The sequence below is a fragment of the Trachypithecus francoisi genome, unplaced genomic scaffold (genome assembly GCF_009764315.1).
Source record: "Trachypithecus francoisi isolate TF-2019V2 unplaced genomic scaffold, Tfra_2.0 Lachesis_group0, whole genome shotgun sequence".
NCBI classification, from domain to species: Eukaryota; Metazoa; Chordata; class Mammalia; order Primates; family Cercopithecidae; genus Trachypithecus; species Trachypithecus francoisi.
Window position 1 is genome coordinate 56,529,704 of NW_022681453.1, and position 21,670 is coordinate 56,551,373.

At 43.7% G+C, this 21,670-nt stretch overlaps 1 protein-coding gene across 9 annotated transcripts in view; it reads right to left on the reverse strand.

The window, feature by feature from the left end:
- Nucleotides 1-21,670, reverse strand: part of RAF1 (Raf-1 proto-oncogene, serine/threonine kinase) — an 86,108-nt gene that overhangs the window by 1,353 nt on the left and 63,085 nt on the right. For 5 of the 9 annotated variants that reach the window (XM_033210723.1, XM_033210724.1, XM_033210725.1 and 2 more), the window contains 11 exons: nucleotides 20,649-20,802; nucleotides 19,993-20,052; nucleotides 16,516-16,543; nucleotides 16,280-16,407; nucleotides 15,831-15,948; nucleotides 7,151-7,235; nucleotides 6,244-6,420; nucleotides 2,799-2,845; nucleotides 890-1,008; nucleotides 323-454; nucleotides 48-182 (listed from right to left, as the gene is read on the reverse strand). In XM_033210723.1, the coding sequence (XP_033066614.1) occupies nucleotides 48-182; nucleotides 323-454; nucleotides 890-1,008; nucleotides 2,799-2,845; nucleotides 6,244-6,420; nucleotides 7,151-7,235; nucleotides 15,831-15,948; nucleotides 16,280-16,407; nucleotides 16,516-16,543; nucleotides 19,993-20,052; nucleotides 20,649-20,802 (1,183 nt within the window). The remainder of the gene's footprint in view (nucleotides 1-47; nucleotides 183-322; nucleotides 455-889; nucleotides 1,009-2,798; nucleotides 2,846-6,243; nucleotides 6,421-7,150; nucleotides 7,236-15,830; nucleotides 15,949-16,279; nucleotides 16,408-16,515; nucleotides 16,544-19,992; nucleotides 20,053-20,648; nucleotides 20,803-21,670) is intronic. The other 4 variants (XM_033210732.1, XM_033210731.1, XM_033210726.1 and 1 more) reach the window with 1 other exon arrangement.

Below are 21,670 nucleotides of genomic sequence, written 5' to 3' on the forward strand. Positions count from 1 at the left end.
GAACCAATCCATGCTTTAATCACCATTCTAGCAACCCTGAGCCTTACCTGGGGAAAAAGAGGCCTCTCTTCCTTTACTTTCTTCACACAGTCAGCTACCAGCCTCTTCATTGCTTTGGGGCAGTTCTTATATAGCTTACTAAGATCTGGGGAGGCATACCCTCGGCCCACCATGAAGATGATCTAAGGGAAAGAAAACAGCTGAGCGAACGGGGGGTAAATGAACGACAGAAAATATCAAGTCCTAACCCTCTAGCTGCCCAGGCTGGGAGAGGCCCAAGGGCTCCCACGCGTTAGGACCTTTAGCACCAGCACAGACTCACCTGATCTCGGTTGTTGATGTGAGAGTAAGGAAGTTCCCCCGTCATCAGCTCATATAATACGATGCCATAGGAGTAGACATCCGACTGGAAACTGAATGGGTTGTTATCCTGCATTCGGATCACCTCTGGGGCCTACATGTATCACCATATGACAAAAGTGCATTTATCACCATATGACAGACCTCACAGTCATCTAGGGTCCAGGCTGTCCCTTTCATTAGTTATGAATGAGTCCATTCTTCAGTCCCCACATAGTTTTTCCCCCAAAGGACTCCAACTCAGGCACTGGGTAAAACAGCTCAGGAATCCTTGTCTTTAAAGGACCAAGACCTAGCACTTCTATCACCCAGCTTATTAACTCCTCTCCACACTAAGCTTCACAGTGGTTCTGATCAACAGCTTCCTCAAGAAAATCTACAATTGCCCTGAGGCTGAGGCTGGCTGTCACTAGGGGTCATGTGGATTTCGGGGAAATGTACAGAAACACTTTAAAAGTTTGCACATAAATCCCCAGGACATTCCCTTTGCCCTGTACCAGAGACTGCTGGTGGGAGCCCAGATTCTCACCATCCACAGGACAGAGCCAGTAGGTTGTTCAACCTGCTGAGAACCACTCCAGCGTGACTTTACTGTTGCCAAACCAAAATCTCCAATTTTCACTGTTAGGCCTTCATGGAGAAATATATCTCAATGCTTGTTAAGGACTCTGGTTTCAAAAGAATGGTCAAGTTAATTTTGAAAAACATCCCAAAGTTCTTTATAACATGGTAATCTCTCCACCTTCCCTCTGTCACAGCCTCTGCACTGAATTTCCTAAGGTTTCTGAAGTTCTTTAAAGTGCTTTTGAAATGCCCCTTCTTGCAGAAGACAGGCAGGGATTGGTCAATGTGCCAGATTATTTGGCCCAAGCCAAAAGCAAGCCAGCGTTTCTTCCCTGCTGCTGATTCCCATTTGCACATCTAGGTGCTGGGTCCCTGGCCTTGTGACCTTTCCACATAATACAGGTGCTTGAAACTCTAACACAATGAGCAGAGGCCACACTCCAGTGCTCCCGAGAGGGCCAAGCATGGCCTGCTGACAGCTTACAGTCGTTTCTGCCTGTATTCCGCCCTCAAATCACCATCTGAAACTTGAGTGGTTAACAAAATAGCAAATCCCTTACTGAGTGTTCAATGTTGTCATAAGAAATTCCTCACTAGAATTGGTACCACTTGGTGACTTCAAAATGAGAACCAAAGTCAGCTCGCTTCTGGGTAAAGAAGTCATACAGTTTAAGTCTAACTTGTGAGGGAAAAAAATTTAAAAAGAGAAAAAAAATAAAAAACAAAACACATACAAAGTAACTTGTGATCTGTTGGTGCCCAGGAATTCACACCTCCTTAAATCTGTGGTGTCTGCTTTCATGGTATAATGTTTGGCTGCTAAAAACCCCACCATTGAAAGGTATTCCACACCTCAGACATGTACCTAAAACAGGCCATGTCCCATAATCCAACACAACTATCATGCCTCTCACTGCTCAAGAAGAAAAGTGTGGGTTGTAATGCCATCTTTCTTTCACAAGGAAAGGCTAGTGGAGGGTGGCAGATTCAAATTTGTTAAATTTCATGCCTTACAGCATTAAAAATATCTTTCTTCATTTACTCTTCTATAAAAACAACCCCTCTCCTCTTGTAACAGTGACTTCTGAGGAACCCACTTATGTACCTTTGAGAAAGATCATTTTATTTATTTTTTTGAGACAGTGTCTTGCTCCATCCCCAAGGCTAGAGTGCAGTGGCATGATCTCAGCTCACTACAATCTCTGTCTCCCAGGTTCAAGCGATTCTCATGCCTCAGCCTCCTGAGTAGCTGGGATTACAAGCACGTGTCACCACACCCAGCTAATTTTTAAATTTAAGAGACGGGGTTTCGCCACATTGGCCAGGCTGGTCTCAAACTCCTAGCCTCAAGTGATCTACCTGCCTCAGCCTCCCTAAGTGCTGGGATTACAGGTGTGAGCCATCACGCCTCATCAAGAAAGACCATTTTAAATAGTGATTTTGGAAATCTTTCAACATCTGGCTTGTAGCTACTTGCTATCCACATAACAAGTAGATACACATACACACACTGGCCACAAACTAGAAATAAACATAAGACAAAAGCCCAATCCCCCTCAGGTTAAATTTACTAATAGTGTGATAAAATTGTACCTATTTCAAGTTTACGGAAATCTCTCCAAATCACTTTTGCTGAGATAAACTCAGAAAGGAACCTAACCTAAACATCGCTCTCATCAGCCCAGGTGAAGCATAAGCTGCTGAGGGGCAGGCCAAGCCTACTAATTTTCTGACTTTTCTGTTTTCCTGTCCTCTTCCTCTTTCCTTAAAAAGATATCCCCTGGCACCGACAGCCACTTGTGATAAAAAGGCTCTCTTCTGTTTCCCTAAATTTAGAACTGAGCAGTCAAATGAACTCAACAACCAAAGGATACTGTTGGATTTCATGTCTCTGTGGATGATGTTCTTTGCATGCAAATAGCTGTGAAGGGAAAAGAAATTATTAAAAATACGGTTGAGGGGCATGGGTAGAAAGCAGTTTTAAACTACAGCTAAGAAGTAAAGCCACTGAAGGTCTGGCTCCAAGGAGTGTTACACACAGGGACAGACCCTGTGCTGTTCAGCCTGGTTCACATCACTGCTTACCTGAAAGTGAGGCCACAGCACAAACATCCTTACACTTTTCTTTTTTTTTTGGAGACTGGAGTGCAGTGATGCAGTCATAGCTCACTGCAGCCTTAACCTCCTGGGCTCAAATGATCCTCCCACCTCCCAGTAGCTGGGACCACAGGCATGTGCCACCACACCACATTTTTTTTTTGGTAGATACAGGGTCTTGCAGTGTTGCCCAAGCTGGTCTTGACTCCTGGGCTCAAGTGATTCTCCCGCGTTAGCCTCCCAAAGTGCTTGGATTACAGGCATGGGCCCCTGCGCCTGACTATTGCTGACACTTCTTCAAGCATCAGTTTTACTCAAAAGTAATTCTGATAACCCAATGTCCATAACTGATGAATGAATAATGTGGCACATGTTACTCAGACACAGAAAGGAATGAAGTAGTGACACATGCTACAACCTGGATTAATCTTGAAAATATTAAACTGGGTCAAAGAGCCCAGGCATACAATACCGTATCTTATGTATTATACACAGTCAAGCATCACTTAACGGCAGGGATACCTTCTGAGAAATGTGTTGTTAGCCAACTTGTTACCATGCAAACGTCATAAAGTGTACTTACACAAACCAAGATGGTACAGCCTACTACACACCCTGGCTAAATGGTATAGCCTGTTGCACTTAGGCTACAAACCTCTATGGCCCTCAGTGTACTGAATACTGTAGCTGGTTGTAACATGGTATTTGTGTCTCTAAACATAGCCAAACATAGGCCAGGCGCAGTGGCTCATGCCTGTAATCCCAGCACTTTGGGAGGCCGAGGTGGGCAGATCACGAGGTCAGGAGAACGAGATCATCCTGGATAACACGGTGAAACCCTGTCTCTACTAAAAATATAAAAAATTGGCCCGGCATGGTGGCGGGTGCCTGTACTCCCAGCTACTCAGGAGGCTAAGGCAGTAGAATGGCATGAATCCAGGAGGCAGAGCTTGCAGTGAGCCAAGATGGCGCCCCTGCACTCCAGCCTGGGTGACAGAGCGAGACTCCATCTCAAAAAAAAAAAAAAAACCAAACATAGAAAAGGCACAGTAAAAATACAGTATTATAATCTTGTGGGACCACCTTCCTATATGTGGTCATTGACCAAAACATCATCATATTATATCTTACATGATTGCATTTATATTAAACTATAAAGTAGGCAAAATCCATAGAAACAGAAAATAGCTGCAAGTGGGTGAGAGGTATTGGGTGGCCGCTAATGGGTATATCATTTAGATATCTGTCCACTCCAAATCTCAAGTTGAAATGTGATCTCCAGTGTTGGAGGTGGGACCCAAGTGGCAGGTGTTTGGGTCATAGGGACGGATTCCTCACAAATGGCTGGGTGCCCTCCCTGAAGTAACGAGTAAGTTCACACACTATTAATTCACATGCTATTGGTTCACATGAAACCTGGTTATTAAAGAGTCTGGGACCTCCCTCCATGCTCTCTCTCTTGCTCCTTTCTGTCACCATGTCACATGTAGCTCCCCTTGCCTTCTGCCATGAGTAAAAGCTTCCTGAGGGCCTCACCAGACACAGATGCTGATGTCATGCTTTTTGTACAGTCTGCAGAACCATGAGCCAAATAAACCTCTTTTCTTTATAAATTACCCACCCTTAAGTCTTCCTTTAGAGCAACCCAAACAGACTAATACAATGGGCATATATTTCTTTCCTGGATAATGAAAATGTTCTAAAATTAGATAGTGGTGATGGCTGCACAACACAATACCAGATTTTAAAAGGGGGAATTTTATGATGAATTATATCTCAATTTTTCTGAAAAGTCATTCCATTTCTTAAAATATACAGAAGGCAACTTCCATATGAATTTTAAAGACAATATGAGAATTTATGTAGGACTTGCAAGCACAGCTATAGCTTAGTAGCTCCCAGATGTCTAGGGGGTACAAGGAGTTCCTACTCCTCTACCATAAGGGGCACTTCTGAGGAAAAGTTTGAGAAGCACTACCCTGGGCTAGCCAGGAAAGGTGGGAGGATCACTTGAGGCCAGTTTGAGACCAGTCTGGGCAACACAGTGAGACTTCCGACTCTACAAAATACACGAAAATTAGCTGGGCATGGTAGCGTGTGCCTGCCGTCCCAGCAACCTATGAGACTGAGCCAAGAGGACTGCTGGAGCCCAGGAGTTCGAGGATGGAGTGAGCTATGATCGCGCCACTAACCTCTAGGATAGAGTGAGACCCTGTCTCTCTAAGGAAAGAATTTTTTTTTTTTGAGATGGAGTCTGGCTCTGTCGCTCAGGCTGGAGTGCAATGGCGTGATCTCTGCTCACTGCAACCTCCACCTCCCAGGTTGAAGCGATTCTTCTGCCTCAGCCTCTTGAGTAGCTGGGATTACAAGCTCTACTATTTTTAGTAGAGATGGAATTTCACCATATTGGCGAGGCTGGTCTCGAACTCCTGACCTCGTGATCCACCCACCTCAGCCTCCCAAAATGCTGGGATTACAGGCGTGAGCCACTGTGCCCAGCCAGGAAAAAGTTTTTAATTAAAAAAAAAAAAAAAATTATCCCAAAAATGGCATCTGTTTAAACCGTCATGTGGGACAGCCATGCCTCAGACAGCTGAGCAGAGGGCACTGCCACAGCTATCCAAGCAGAAGGTACATGCCCCCCACTATGTTCTCAAGTTTCTGATAAAGTGAGGGTAGCAGGCAGAGCCCGAATCTGAGCCCCAAGGGGGAAGCACCAAGGGGGAAGTTCAGTCCCAACAGGGGAATCTGAACTTTTTTTTTTCTTTGAGACACAGTCTCACTCTGCAGCCCAGGCTGGAGTGCAGTAGTGTGATCTTAGCTCACCACAACCTCTGCCTTCCATGTTCAAGCGATTCTCCTGTCCCGGCCTCCTTACCAGCTGGGATTACAGGCATGTGCCACCATGCCTGGTTATTTCTTGTATTTTTAGTAGAAACAGGGTTTTGCCATGTTGGCAAGGCTGGTCTCGAACTACTGGCCTCAAGTGATCCACTGACCTTCGCCTCCCAAAGTGCTGGGATTACAGGTGTGAGCCACCTTACCCAGTTGGAACCTGAACAACTCATTCCTGATAACTGGCCCCTCCAGCCAAGGTCAGAGGCTTACGCAAAGATATCACAGAATCGCTTAATGGACTAGAAGGCTTTTCCTGATCCTGGTTCCAATTTAGGGACAAATTTGATGCCTGGGTCCCAGAGAGGCATCAGACCATCTACTCACTCCATTCCCTGAGCCGTCTGCCGGGCAATGTCAATTAGCTGGAACATCTGAAACTTGGTCTCCTGGACATGCAGGTGTTTGTAGAGGCTGCTGCCCTCGCACCACTGGGTCACAATTGCCAGGTTGTCCTTTGTCATGTACCCCATGAAAAGCAGAATGTTCACATGCCGTGTTTTGCTGGGGAGGTGAAGAGAGGAGAGGGAGGAGGAAAGTGCTCAGGGAGGTCTACTGTGCTTTCCCGTGGACACTGGGTTCTGTGCTCTTGACACCACCCCCAGTCCCAACCTGGAGGGGGCTAGAAAAACAAACACATGGCATGGCTGATAACCCAGGTGGCATTCTGAGCAAAAAGAGAAGCCCACCATTATTAGTTCACTAGGCCATCAGTTCAGTGCTGGCCTTGCTTACAGAGACGACATTCTCTTCCATCAATGTACACTCCATGACCCTCCCTGTGGAGGTCACAAGGACTCCTCTGTAGAAATCTCCATTATATCACTTATTCCTACAAGTCTAAATAGTGACTGAAAGATTTGAAGGTTGACTGTTCTGAAGTCTAAAGTAAAGCAACTCAGCTATAAAGAGGGTTCTGGGAAATAAAGGTAAAAATAGGGCCTATTTCTGCCCACCTCAAACCAAAATGCAGAGATAGAACTTGGGCTATTGAGTTTACTGTGCCCAGAGGAGGGTATTCTCCTGAGAAGGGGCTCTTCGAAAGGCCTGACAGCCACATAAACTGAAGGAAATATCCCTTGCTCTCAAGGAAGGAGCATCCAACCACAGGAACTCCACAGTGAGTCCTAACTGCCCGCCCATCCCAACCCGCAGCACTGTCCACTAACTCTGGAGTCCTTGTACTCCCCACTCCAGCACTCCAGAGGGACTGGACTGCTAGCTTTGTACTCACCGCAGAACAGCCACCTCATTCCTGAAGGCCTGGAATTGCTCTGGGGTTGGGTCGACAACCTTTAGGATCTTTACTGCAACGTCTCCTGCAAAATTAGTTGGCAATCAGTGCAATCAGTTGATCTTAGTCTTTCAAATAACCTAGTTTTGAAGAAGATACAGTGAATCATTTATCCAAAGAATCACATACCTACAGAGATACAACAAATCTCCAAAATTTTTTTTTTGAGACAGGGTCTCACTCTGTTGTCTAGGCTAGAGTGCAGTGGCACACAGCAGCCTTGACCTCCTAGGCTTAAGCAATCCTCCCACCTTGGCCTCCCAAAGTGCTGGGATTACAGGTCCAATTTCTACGTAATTCAAATGACTCAAAAAAGTTACATAGGTTAACTGCTATCCCTACAGTCAGGCCTTCAATAGTCTTGGTTAAACTACTCATACCAATCCTGGCAAGCCCCAGATGGGAGGTCATGTGTAACAGGTCAAAACCTTGTCCTGTGGGGATGAAATCAGTGCATGGATATGAATGGCCTGGCAAATGCAGAATGACTGGGGCTGGATGCTGGTGTAAGGAAGCAGACCGTTTAGCAACTACTGAGGCTGAACTCTGAATCCACATTTCAGTGAGACCTAAGATGGTCACTAGGAAAAATTCAGAGATATATATTGAAATTAAGCTTCTCTGCCTTCAATACCGTTAAAAAGTAATCCTAATAATACTGAACCCAGGCCGGGCGCGGTGGCTCAAGCCTGTAATCCCAGCACTTTGGGAGGCCGAGACGGGCGGATCACGAGGTCAGGAGATCGAGACCATCCTGGCTAACACGGTGAAACCCCGTCTCTACTAAAAATACAAAAAACTAGCTGGGCGAGGTGGCGGGCGCCTGTAGTCCCAGCTGCTCGGGAGGCTGAGGCAGGAGAATGGCGTGAACCCAGGAGGCGGAGCTTGCAGTGAGCTGAGATCCGGCCACTGCACTCCAGTCCGGGTGACAGAGCGAGACACCGCCTCAAAAAAAAAAAAAAAAAAAAAAAAATACTGAACCCTGGCACTGTGTGTACTTTTATCTCTTTTAATCCTCACAGCTGCCCTATGACGTAATTTATCTTCACTTCAGACAACAAGCAGAGAAGTTTAGTCACTTGCCCAAGGTCATACAGTCAAAAAACAAAGAGTGCTGAAGCCAGGATCAAACCCCAGTCTGACTCCAGTTGCTATCCTACCTACTATACTGACAACTGACTGTCAAGCACTGTAAAACTAGCCTCTTGATATAACTTTAGACACATCCAGGGATCCCGTTCCACTTTCGAGTGCTATAAATTTAAAAGCCACTTTCTTTTCTTTTTTTTTTTTTTTCCTGAGACAGAGTCTCACTCAGTTGCCCAGGCTGGAGTGCAGTGGTGCAATCTCAGCTCACTGCAAGGTCTGCCTCCCGGGTTCACACCATTCTCCTGCCTCAGCCTCCCGAGTAGCTGGAGACTACAGGCACCCGCCACCACGCCTGGCTAATGTTTTTTTTTTTTTTTTTTTTTGTATTTTTAGTAGAGACAGGGTTTCACCGTGTTAGCCAGGATGGTCTCAATATGCTGACCTTGTGATCCGCCTGCCTCGGCCTCCCAAAGTGCTGGGATTACAGGCATGAGTCACTGTGCCCGGCCAAAAGCCACTTTCAAAAGTGTTTCTGGAGCCTCTCTGTTGGAGCCTTCCTCTTATTTTTTTTTTTTTTTTGAGATGGAGTCTCGCTCTGTCACCCAGGCTGGAATGCAGCGGTACAATCTCGGCTCACTGCAACCTCCACAAGTGATTCTCCTGCCTCAGCCTCCCGAGTAGCTGGAATTACAGGCGCACTCCACCATGCCCAGCTAATTTTTGTATTTTTGGGGGAGACGGGTTTTCACCATGTTGCCCAGGCTGGTCTCAAACTCCTGACCTCAAAGGATCTGCCTGCCTCAGCCTCCCAGAGTGCTGGGATTACCAGCGTGAGCCACCTCACCTAGCCCTCCTCATTTCATTTTTGGGAAGAAAATTGGTAGAGAGATGGTTCTCACAATAGGTACCAAACTGTCTCCCTGTGATCTCTGGTTTTCTCATCTAAAGTTTCAGTGAGTCCCTGTGTTTTAACAGCAGCCTCCAAAGTGGCTCTCATCCAGTTAACCTGCACATGTGTTTACCATGGACCATGGGCCATGGGCTGCCGGTGAAGGTGCTGTTGACTGGATGAGAGAGATCCACACTATGTTTAAAGCTACCTTCTATCTAGAAAAATGGATCTGGTATACCATATGGGACACGTGTATAACCAGCCCTGAGTAGGAGGACAACAATCTTTTGCATAAGTGTCCATTCCGGTACCATTGGAGCCAAGACAGGAGTGCTGGAACAGAAGGGGTTCCCCAAGATGGGGGAGTAAATCTCTTTTTTTTTTCTTTTTTGGAGATGGGGCCTCACTATGTTGCCTAGGCTGGCCTCGAACTCCTGGGCTCAAGCAATCTTCCGACCTCAGCCTTCCAAGTAGCTGGGACTACAGGTGCCTAAGTAAATCTCTTTTCCAAGAGGATATAGAAAGGTTTTTTGAAAGAAATAGGATATAAACCAAGGGAAGGACTTTGGTAAATAGGAGACAATGTTTCAGACTGGGCACATCAGAAATAAAGGTGAGGTGAGGGGGATGAGAGAAACCTGAGCTGTGTTTAGTAAACTCTAGGGTAGGATTTGGACACCTGTAGGACAGAAAGAGGGAGGCCACAGAGGAATCTGGTGCAATAGCCCAGGAAAGGTACAAGCACAATGGGTGACTGTGGGGACTTAGAAAGAAGGGATGAAGACAAGAAACCCTGTGAAGGTAAACTGACCCAATGAGGCAGTCAACTGAGTGGGAGTGCCGGGAAAATGGCCAACACTATGACCCAGGCTCCAGGACCCAGAAAATGGCAGAGTCTTTAATGGGATGGGATAGGACAGGGCTAGGGGTTCAGTCACGTGGCTTGGGAGATGCTGGATGATTGCTCAGGGGGAACTGCTTCTAAGGACCTTCCTATTTCATGGGCCTTGTTTTGCAGTCCATTCCTTCTTATAGCTCTCCTCTGGGCATGCTCTAGTTGTCACTGAACCCACCCTCTGGTGTCACCTGTTCTGGCCCTAATCAGTAATACAACCTCAGAATTCAGAGCCAAAGTTCACGCAGTGACTTACTCTGACCTTGTAGTCGGCTGAACTTCCTTAGCAGTTTCCACAAGCATTATCATTAAGCCATATCTTCCCCCTCCAGTTCTACTTTTTGGAACAACGAATAGGACTTATCTCTGTTAAAAGTTGATCTTTTCTTTTTTCTGTCATCTTAGCCAGTTGAACTCTTCCCGCTTTTCTAAATCCTCACTACTGTGCAAATACATATCACACCTCTGGTTAAGTCACTGATGGGAAGACTAAACAGGGTCAGCCAAAGACAGAGCCCATGGTACTTGCAGGGATCCATCTGCCAGCCAGCTCTTGTTAACATAGTTATGGTAACAGATTATTTGCAATTTCTTATGAAATCCAGAAGCAATGTTCTATACTGCAGCATTTCCCTCATTTACATATAAACAATCCAAGGACTGCCACGAAAGGGATTCATTCAATCTGCTAGGATCAATGAACAAACATTATAGGAAAATGGATTTCAACTCTAATAAAGAACTATTCCATGCCCTCCCCTTGCCCCACCCTGGCTCTTGCTCTGTCACCGAGACTGCAGTGCAACAGCACCATCATGACTCACTGCAGCCTCAAACTCCTGGGCTCAAGGGATCCTCCCACCTCAGCCTCCCAAGTAACTGGGACTACAATACAGGTGTGCACCACCACACCCAGCTAATTTTTAAAATTTTTTGTAGAGACGAGGGTCTCATGTTGCCCAGGCTGGTCTCAAACTCCTGACCTCAAGTATTCTCCCGCCTCAGCCTCCTAAACTGTTTGGCCACTGCACCCAATTATATGTGGGCCACTGCACCCAATTAAGAACTATTTTCTACTAGTAGGAACTACCTGGAGATAGAATGGGCTTTCAGACAGATCATGAGCTCTCTCCTCACACTCATTTTCAAACAAAGGTTGGCCAAACCTCCTAAAAGTCTCGTACGACCCTGGATCCCATTTAACCCAAATGATACTCAGTCTTTATAGGACCCTAAAACACCCTACCACTGGACCTCACTCCTATTAGTCTACCTCTCACTCACTCTAAATGAAGCCATAAGATCTCGAGTTCTCTGAACAGGCCAGGTGAGTGGTCCACTTTGCACTTGATATTATTGCTGCTTCCCTAGATATCTGCACCACCCTCACCCTCCATGCAAATGCCACTTTCTTGGCAGATTCCTCCCTGACCAACCTACCAAAAACTTTGAACTGGGACTGCCAGTGCATATCTCCTTTCCTCCATTTTTCTCTTTAGCAATTACAGCACATTATATATTCTGCTTTTCTTGTTTACTGTCCCTGCTAAAAATATAAAGTCCTTAAGGTTTTTTTTTTTTTTTTTTTTTTTTTTTTGGAGAGAAAGCGTCTTGTTCTGTTGCCCAGGCTGGAGTGCAGTGGTGTGATCGTGGTTCACTGCAGCCTCTATCTCGCGGGCTCAAGTGATCCTCCTGCCTCAGTTTCTCGAGTAGCTGGGACAACAGACACACAGCACCACGTTCAGCTAATTGTGTTTTCTTGTAGAGACAAGGTCTCACTATGTTGTCTAGGCTGGTCTCGATCTCCTGGGCTAAAGTGATCCTCCCACCTCAACCTCTCAAAGTGCTAGGTTATTACAGGTGTGAGCCACCACACCTGGCCTAGGGAATTTTTTTTTTTTTTTTGAGATGGAGTCTCATTCTGTTGCCCAGGCTGGAGTGCAGTGGTGTGATCTTGGCTTACTGCAACCTCCACCTCCCGGGTTCAAGCAGTTCTCCTACCTCAGCCTCCTAAGTAGCTGGGATTACAGGTGCACGCCATCACGCCCGGCTAATTTTTATATTTTTATCAGAGACAGGGTTTCACTATTTCAGTCAGGCTAGTCTTGAACTCTTGACCTCAAATGATATGCCTGCCTTGGCCTCCCAAAGTGCTGGAATTACAGGCATGAGCCACCGCACCCAGGCTTGATGCCAAATTTAATGCTCAAAAGGAGGTTGTGAACTTTGGGCCTCAGAGACGCTGCTTTAAATAAATATGTTGAGTTTTAGTTTATGCATCTGAGGCCTCTGAGTTGCTTTGAGACCCTTTCTGCTTTACTTCCACAGTGGCTGGGCTGAGTTAAAAAAATCTTCAATCAAAATCATGAAAACAGTTGTAATTTTTAAGATATTGAACAGATATATTGTATACAGGAACCAGAATATGGGGGGAAAAAAGTATTGCATGAAACAATCTAGAAATTATGTTTCCTTGACCACTCATTTTTCTTCTTCATTCATAGACCAGGGCTTGCTTTCTGAAAGCATGGCATAAAAGTCCACTGCTCTTCACTCCTCTGACTTTTGAGACTTTCTGACTTAAAAAACCTAGTCTTTTTTTTTCTTTTTTTGAGACGGAGTCTCACTCTATCACCCAGGCTGGAGTGCAGTGGCAAGATCTCGGCTCACTGTAAGCTCTGCCTCCTGGGTTCACGCCATTCTCCTGCCTCAGCCTCCCGAGTAGCTGGGACTATAGGTGCCCGCCACCACACCCGGCTAATTTTTCGTATTTTTAGTAGAGACGGGGTTTCACCATATTAGCCAGGATGGTCTCGATCTCCTGACCTCGTTATCAGCCCACCTCAGCCTCCCAAAGTGCTGGGATTACAGGTGTGAGCCACCCGCACCTGGCCTAAAAAATCCTAGAACCTTAAAAACAAGTTATCTACATTCTAATAGCAGTCTTTATGGAAGTAACACTGTAACAAATAATCTTTATCACAGTTTGAAAGCTCACCCTATTGAGAGAAGACAAAGTTCGGAAGCAGTAACACGTACTAATGCCTTGAAAACTTATGAATCCCCAAATAAAAGTGCTCAACCAGAGGAAAATTAAACTTGGGTACAACTTAAACTTCATCCGCTGGCTTTTAGCTGGGGCTTTTAAAATGTGATATAAAAATGATCAAATGCTAACAGAAGCAATAAATGCAATACCCATTGCTCTGCCTCCTACAATGACTAGCAGCCTTGTTATCTCAGATACAATAAGTGCTCTATCCCACAAAGTGCTTATGTTCTTCTTTCCTAAGGAATCTTGGAGATATTTATGCCATCTAAAATATTCTGCAACTGGCTGGGCATGGTGGCTCATGCCTGCAATACCAGTACTTTGGGAGGCCGAGGCAGGCGGATCGCTTGAGTTCATGATTTCAAGACCAGCCTGGGAAACAAGGCAAAACCCCATCTCTACAAAAAACACAAAAATTAGCCGGGTGTGGTGGCATGTGCCTGTAGTCCCAGCTACTTGGGAGGCTGAGGCAGGGGGATGGCTGGCTTGAGCCCAGGAGGCAGAGACTGCAGTAAGCCAAGATTGTGCCACAGTACTCCAGCCCGGGCAACAGAACCAGATCTTGTCTCTAAATATATATAAATAAATATTCTACAACAGTATCATTTCTGTGGGACCCGAGAGGCAGCCCGGTAGTACATACTAGATGTGTGTACTTTCTTTTTTTTTTTTTTTTTTTCTGAGACAGGGTCTTGCCCTTTCACCCAGGTTGGAGTACAGTAGTGTGTACTTACTGTACTCAGCTCACTACAACATTTGCCTCCTGAGCTCAAGCAATCTTCCTGCCTCAGACTTCCGAGTAGCTGGGACTACAGGCGAGTGCCATCACATCCACCTAATTTTTGGTAGAGATGGGATTTCACGATGTTGCCCAGGCTGTTCTTGAACTCCTAGGCTCAAGTGATCTGCCTGCCTCAGCCTCCCAAAGTACTGGGATTACAGGCGTCAGCCACCCTGCCCTGCCAGATGCAATTTTCAAAGGAAAAGGAATCATTCCACATGTACTTTACAAATGTTCAGTCGGGTGCCAATCTTCTTAAGGAACTAGAAATTGGTCAGATGATTAATTACAAATGGTGAAAACCCATGCATTAATGAGCATGGTAAATTACAAGTGGTAAAAACCATGCATTAAAGAGCACAAGGTAAGGCTGGGCACAGTGGCTCATGCCTGTAATCCCAGCATTTTGAGAGACCCAAGAGGACTGCTTGAGTCTAGGAGTTGGAGACCAGCCTGGGCAACATAATGAGACCTTGTCTCTACAAAAAAATAAAAAATATTAGCTGGGCATTCACCTGTGGTCCCAGCTACTTGGGAGGATTAGGAAGGAGGATTGTTTGAGCCCAAGAATTGGAGGCTGCAGTGAGCTGTGATTGTGCCACTGTACTCCAGCCTGGGCAACAGAGCAAGAATCTATCTCCAAAAAAAAAGAACACCAAGTACTCAAAACTGGAGGTGTTTGATATTTTCAGTACCTTGAATTTTAATACTCCATTCATTTGATGCTTTTAACTTCTCTCAATCTTTGCACATTTGCACATTTATCTCTAAAGATAATTCCAGTGTCATCCAAAGTAGAAGTATAGGCACTGAGGGACTCTGTGATTTTTGCTTTATTGTAATCTGAATTTAGAAGAGATGACTTTTTGGGAACATGCAGCATTTTCAAGAAAATACCTATTATTTGCCGAAGTCCTAAAGCCAGAGGCATTAAAAACCTAACAGAGAGGCCGGGCGCGGTGGCTCAAGCCTGTAATCCCAGCACTTTGGGAGGCCGAGACGGGTGGATCACGAGGTCAGGAGATCGAGACCATCCTGGCTAACACGGTGAAACCCCGTCTCTACTAAAAAATACAAAAAACTAGCCGGGCGACGTGGCGGCGCCTGTAGTCCCAGCTGCTCGGGAGGCTGAGGCAGGAGAATGGCGTGAACCCGGGAGGCGGAGCTTGCAGTGAGCTGAGATCCGGCCACTGCACTCCAGCCTGGGCGACAGAGCGAGACTCCGCCTCAAAAAAAAAAAAAAAAAAACCTAACAGAGAAATGCTAAGTATGTTGCCAAAATGTTGAGTGTTGCCAAAATACACAAGCTGTAACTACAGAAGTTAAATAGTACCTTTCTTCCAAGTGACAAAGTGTTTCCATTAAAATAAGAACACTAATATTCCACATAGATTCAATAATTAAGTCTATGCCTTCCCTGTTTGATAGGGATACCCACAACTAATCCTAGGGCGAGACAAAGATAAGTTATTTCAGGAGATTTCCAGCTTTCTTATGCCTAACTGCATGACCATGGACAAATCAGCCCCCATTTCAATCTCTAAGGTCCTTTCCAGATTACAGTTTTTAGAACCCAAGCTCCCTCCATAGCAGCAGACTCTTGCTCACTTAAGGAGCTTCCAAGCATGACCCATGTGCAGACTGTATTTAATCAGTTTAAAGGATAAGCATTCCTGACATCTGATTATAGGGCTCAAGTCTTATTCACTAATTTCTAATTATCCTGGGAGCTTTATAAGAACCTAGTCTAAAAAGAATTAAGCTCAATCTTCAAGTATAACCAAGTATCTAAGGGAGAGTACTGCTGTAAGCCCAGGAGCACTCAGTCTTTTCTTCCTCCTGGCCCCCTGAGCTGAAACTTGACTTCACACCAAACCCCTGTAGTAAGTAAATGGAGGGCCCCAAGCTTACCATGCCATTTGCCCTTATAAACAGTTCCAAAAGAGCCTGACCCAATCCGAGTGGACAGCATCACTTCACTGGCTTCTATTTCCCAGTAATAGCTTGAATCTCTCTGTCCACGAGGCCTCTGAAACAAGTAGAGATCATTATTATACTCCATGCAACGGTAATAATCTTTTGATAATGAGGGCATCAAAGAAAGAATCAACCCATGTCATCTGTTTCTATATCTTTTAAAGATAAACATATTAACTATACTTCCAATTTTTGTCTTTTGAGAAATACCATTTCAGTTAAAGCACTGGCAAGCTGTCTGATGCAAGTGTGCCAAAATAATCTCCTTCATTAAATATATTTTATTAGAATCCTCTCCCAAAATAAGTTAAAGGTATTCTAATTTCCAATGAGGTTTTTCTTACTGAACCCTAATTGGCAGGAGGTACTGTTTCTATACTCACAATTTTGTTTTTCTCCTGGGTCCCAGATACTGGTGCCCGCTCTCTTTGTGCTGGCACGGGTGTTTTCGGCTGTGACCAGCCTGTTGGGCTCAGATTGTTGGGGCTACTGGACAGGGCTGAAGGTGAGGCTTAATAGACAAGACAAACAGAATCCACACAAGGATAAGCCAACAGAAGATACACCGTATAAAGAAAAAAAGCCCATTATTGTTGGCTAAATGACTACGGAAAAGTACCTGATTCGCTGTGACTTCGAATTGCATCCTGAAACAGAAAAGGAAAGCTGGTCAACTCCTACACACAAAAGATTTTCTCTGGGGGAGGGAAAAGAGATGAGAAGGATGTGCAAGAACAAAATAGTATTAAAAAACCTCTAAAAACCATAAAAATCCTAAACATACTCTAATCAACATTCCTTGATTAAATTCAGCAAGTATCAGTGGCCAGTACCTCCAAGGCTGATTTTTCATTAAATATTAGAGGGACTGGTATTAATTTTATTTATTTATTTATTTATTTTAGATGGAGTCTTGCTTGCTCTGTCACCCAGGATGGAGTGCAGTGGCGCAATCTCAGCTCAATGCAACCTCCACCTCCCAGGTTCAAGCGATTCTTCTGCCTCAGTCTCCCGAGTAGCTGGGATTACAGGTGTGCACCAGCATGCCTGACTAATTTTTGCATTTTTAGTAGAGACAGGGCTTTGCCATGTTGGCCAGGCTCGTCTTGAACTCCTGACCTCAGGTGATCCACCTGCCTCGGCCTTCCAAAGTGCTGGGATTACAGGTGTGAGCCACTGTGCCAAGCCTGGTATTAGTTTTTCATATATAATGAAAACCACATTCTTTTTCTCAAAAGAAAGCAATGTACACAACAAACATACTCTTTCAAGGGAAGCTAGCAAAGTTACTCCCAGCTGAGACCCTTCCAAAGATTGGGAATCTTGTTCCACTGAGGCTCAAAACTTTTTTTAAAAAGGCAGGGTGGAGAGGTGGATTCTGGGGAAAGCTCACTCTTACTCCACGAGGAGTTAGGCTAAATTGACTAGAAGTTGGATTTGAAAAAGGTAAGCAGCCTACATACTTTATCCAAGCCTAAAATCACAGAAAGCTGGAAAGACCACAAATCCAAGTTTAAAACCTACATTTTATATATAAGAAAACACATCTGAACAGGTAAGGAGACTTGGCAGGGTCACTTGGCAGAGCCAGGAGGTGGCAGAAATAGAACCAGAAACCATCATACACAGATCTCAGCCCTCAGCTCTTTCACCACAAAACACTGCCTTATGGGTAAATTTGGAAATTGGTTACATTCTACTCATGGGAGAAAGCAAAGGCTATCTTTAGAATTTATTAGAAACTGTTTGGAAAATAGTTTAAAATACAGAGGCCTCCATGAGACCTAAACCCCAATCTAAAATTCATCACTTGGAATAGAATAATATAAAACCACTTGGCCCCTGTATCCTCAAAAAGGACATTTTTGGGGGGGCGGTCCTACTATTCTCTTTGTGTAACTACAGTATAGACAAGATACTTGTTCCACACAACTATTACTAGAATGCTCCCACTCAATTATATCATTACAAGATAAAAAGAATCAAACCAAGCTGTTCCTCTGCTCCCAAAACATAATTCGGAATTTAACAAGAAAGCCTAGTTCTGGTTCCCAAAACTAGCTAGTCTTCAGAATTACTTGGATAGTGATTCTGACTCTGCAAAGAAGAATGACGATCCACCCCTAATCCTCGACCCAGGATTGACTGAGCATGTTCTGGAGGGGAATGTTGGAAGCCCAGGAATCTGTGTGTGGTTTTTTTTTTTTTTTTTTTTTTTTTTTTTTTTTGAGACGGAGTCTCGCGCTGTCACCCAGGCTGGAGTGCTGTGGCCGGATCTCAGCTCACTGCAAGCTCCGCCTCCTGGGTTCACGCCATTCTCCTGCCTCAGCCTCCCGAGTAGCTGGGACTACAGGCGCCGCCACCTCGCCCGGCTAGTTTTTTGTAGTTTTTAGTAGAGACGGGGTTTCACCGTGTTAGTCAGGATGGTCTCGATCTCCTGACCTCGTGATCCACCCGTCTCGGCCTCCCAAAGTGCTAGGATTACAGGCTTGAGCCACCACGCCCGGCCGAATCTGTGTGTTTTTAAGTATAGCAGGATAACTGCCAGGTGGGCAAAACAGTGGCAAAAAATAATGTGGATTTCAATAGAAATTGGCAGCTGTAGCTTCATTATCCAAGTAATCTGTTCTTTGTTTTTAAAGCAAAGCACAATTTATTTTTATTAACCACAATTATATTCCTATGTAGTAGGATATTTTCCTTAATGTCATAGTAATTTTCTTCCCTATATCCATTAAATATTCCATATTTTATTCTGTGCTAATTTCTACAGCTGGATCAATTTATCCTAGAAAGAATTTTTCTATTGTTCCTGGAATCTAAATACTCAAGAGAACTATGAATAATCTGAGACTTACAAATAATTTAAATAAATAAAGCAACAATTAGTCTACTTTTAAAATGCTGACTCATGTGATTAAGTAACAGGAATCAAAATTTACCCTGCTTTCAAAGTAAAAAAAATGATTAGGCATAACAGTTGTGCTAATTCTTTTATAATAAAAACTCAAAAATTCTTGACACAATCATACATAGCTCATTACAACCTCAAACTCCTGGGCTCAAGCAATCCTCCTGCCTGAGCCTCCTGAGTAACTAGGACTGCACGTGCGCACCACCAAGCCCAGCTAATTTTCATATACCTTTTTGTAGAGGTGGGGTTTTGCTACATATAGCCCAGGCTGGTCTCGAACTCCTGGTCGCAAGTGATCTTCCCACCCAGCCAATTCTGACCTTTACTGTTCCCTGTAAGTATTACAGTGTTCATACAGGAACAAACCATTTAATAAAAGTAGCAGTAACTGGTGTATTATTATATTATCAGGACTAATCATAATGATAAGGCCAAAATAACAAAATTAATAGCTTATACATGACCTCCTCACAACAGTGGCAGGACAATTATGCTGAAAGTGATTTGAGGTCTGAGTGAGATAAACTGTGCCTGAGGCAGCAGATGTCTACATGATGAGAGACAGCATAGTTATCTCTGATAAGCTTTCAATAAAGGGTATTTATTCCAGGGTTTATCAACCAAACTGACACATTTGGTACTAATATATAAACAGAATACCAATGCTGTGAGTACCAACTAAGTAAGTCTAACATTAGTCTGGTTGGAACTGATTAAAAAAAAAAAAAAAAAAAACTTTTTAATGCCCTTGGCCTCAAAATCTAACTTGAGATTTTTTGTTTGTTTTTAAGGTGGATTCTTACCATGTTGTCCCAGTTGGAGTGCAGTGGCTAATCACAGGCACATTTGTAGCTCCCTACAGCCTAGAACTTCTGGGCTCCAGTGATCTTCCTGCCTTAGCCTCTGGAGTAGCTGGGACAACAGGCATACACTGCCATGCCTGGCCTAACTTAAGAAATTCATTTCACCTATCATCAATACCATATACAACATTTTTTTTTTTAACTTCTATATACTCTACTGCCAAAAAAAAAAAAAAAAGGAAAAAAGAAAACATGGAAACAAGCAACAAGAAATATAAATTTAACTTAGCAACTATTTCATTTTTGGTAGTCTACTGTCTGACAGTTTTAGCAATCCTGTTAATTACAAGAAAGCAAAGGCATGAAGAAAAATACCTACTCTTCCCCTCAAACAAAATCGTCTGGACCACGCCCTGGGAGAAGCATTCAGGTTGTTATTCTAGTCCAAAGCAATGAGAAATAAAGAAGAATAAAGAACAAAGGAAGTATTTAAGTGTATTCAGTTGTTATTAAAGATGAAGCAGAAAGCAAATTAAACCAATAGGACATAACCAAAAAGCCAAGAAAAGAAAAAGTTCAAAAACACTAGCTTTGGGCACTTGGACATCTCCCTAAATACCTGCTTATTAAATCCTAGGACTCCACCCTTTTATTTCTAAATAAAATCACAAAAGTCTTCCAGAGAATCTGTAGTTCTCCATCACTGTTATTTTCTGTCCCACACCAAAATTAAACTCCTCTTTAAATATCTTAGGCACTCATTCATTAAAAGCCTATTCAAATCTGATAATGGGAAGAGTTCAAATGTTAACATATTTTTCAGGAAATTTTAGTTCTCCACTTGAATGATACACCAACCAGACTATTCAGCCAGTCTAAAGATATTATGGATATAAAATAAACTGTAAAAGTCCAGAGACCTGAGAAAGTGCTGCAACATTCCTTGATCAGATTTGAAACCCAACACTCTCTGAATAAGTATCACCCTCACCCCATTAACTGACTGACATTACCACCCCCAAGGGGCCCTATTACCTCAATCATCCTGCTGTCCACAGGCAGGGTGGTGCTGACCATGTGGACATTAGGTGTGGACGTCGACCTCTGCCTCTGGGACAGGGAACCTTCAGATGAGGGACTGGAGGTGTTAAAGGTGAAGGCGTGAGGTGTAGAATACCTGTGCTGAGAACTAGGCAAGGAGGAGAAAGAAAATTCCATGATTGGCATTTAGGCTTTCATACTGGTGAAGTCTTTCAACTACCTACTTGATTAAGATGCTTAAGGGCAAACTCTACCTGTAAAACCTTTGACAAAATGTTTGATTCTTTCAAATATGTGACATCTAAAAATTATCTTAAGTCTGGGTGCTTTTGCATACAAAATTTGGAACAAGAAATAATATATGTATTGGGAATTCAATGAAAAGGAGAATGTATTTTAAGTTTTCTTTTTTTTAATAAAGCGCCACCCGAATACTCCAAATTTTTACATCATCTCCGGGAAAGAATAAACATTTGACAACCACACTACCACTTATTAAGCTAGTTGGAACATGCCCAGTTTAATTTAGAGACTAAATTTAAGAACTTTAAGATTTTAAACAGGTAAGTAGACGTGCTGAGCATGTCTGCAAAAAGGCCAGACGTTTTCATTATTTGTTCTAAAGATTAGTTTGAGGTTTGTTCAGATTCAGTTAACATCCATGTATGAATTAAAGGGATAAAAGGCCAGCTTTTCTAAGGAAAATTGTTCTATTGTCTTGAAAAAATGCGTTCCCACATAATTCTGTTTATGGCTTCAGAGGCCTGGTTTCTGCAAACTCTTGGTCAGATCTGCTTTTCAAAGTATCAAGAAAAATAAAAGTCACACACAAATATATATCCAGACATATGCAAATTTCTTATTCTGAGATATGCTGCCTTTAATAATTTCCATAGTAGTTTCACATTAAACATTACCTGACTACACATTATGTGTGTGTGTGTGTGTGTGTGTGTGTGTGTGTGTATTTTTTGGAGATAAGAGTCTTGCTCTGTCACCCAGGCTGGAGTGCAATA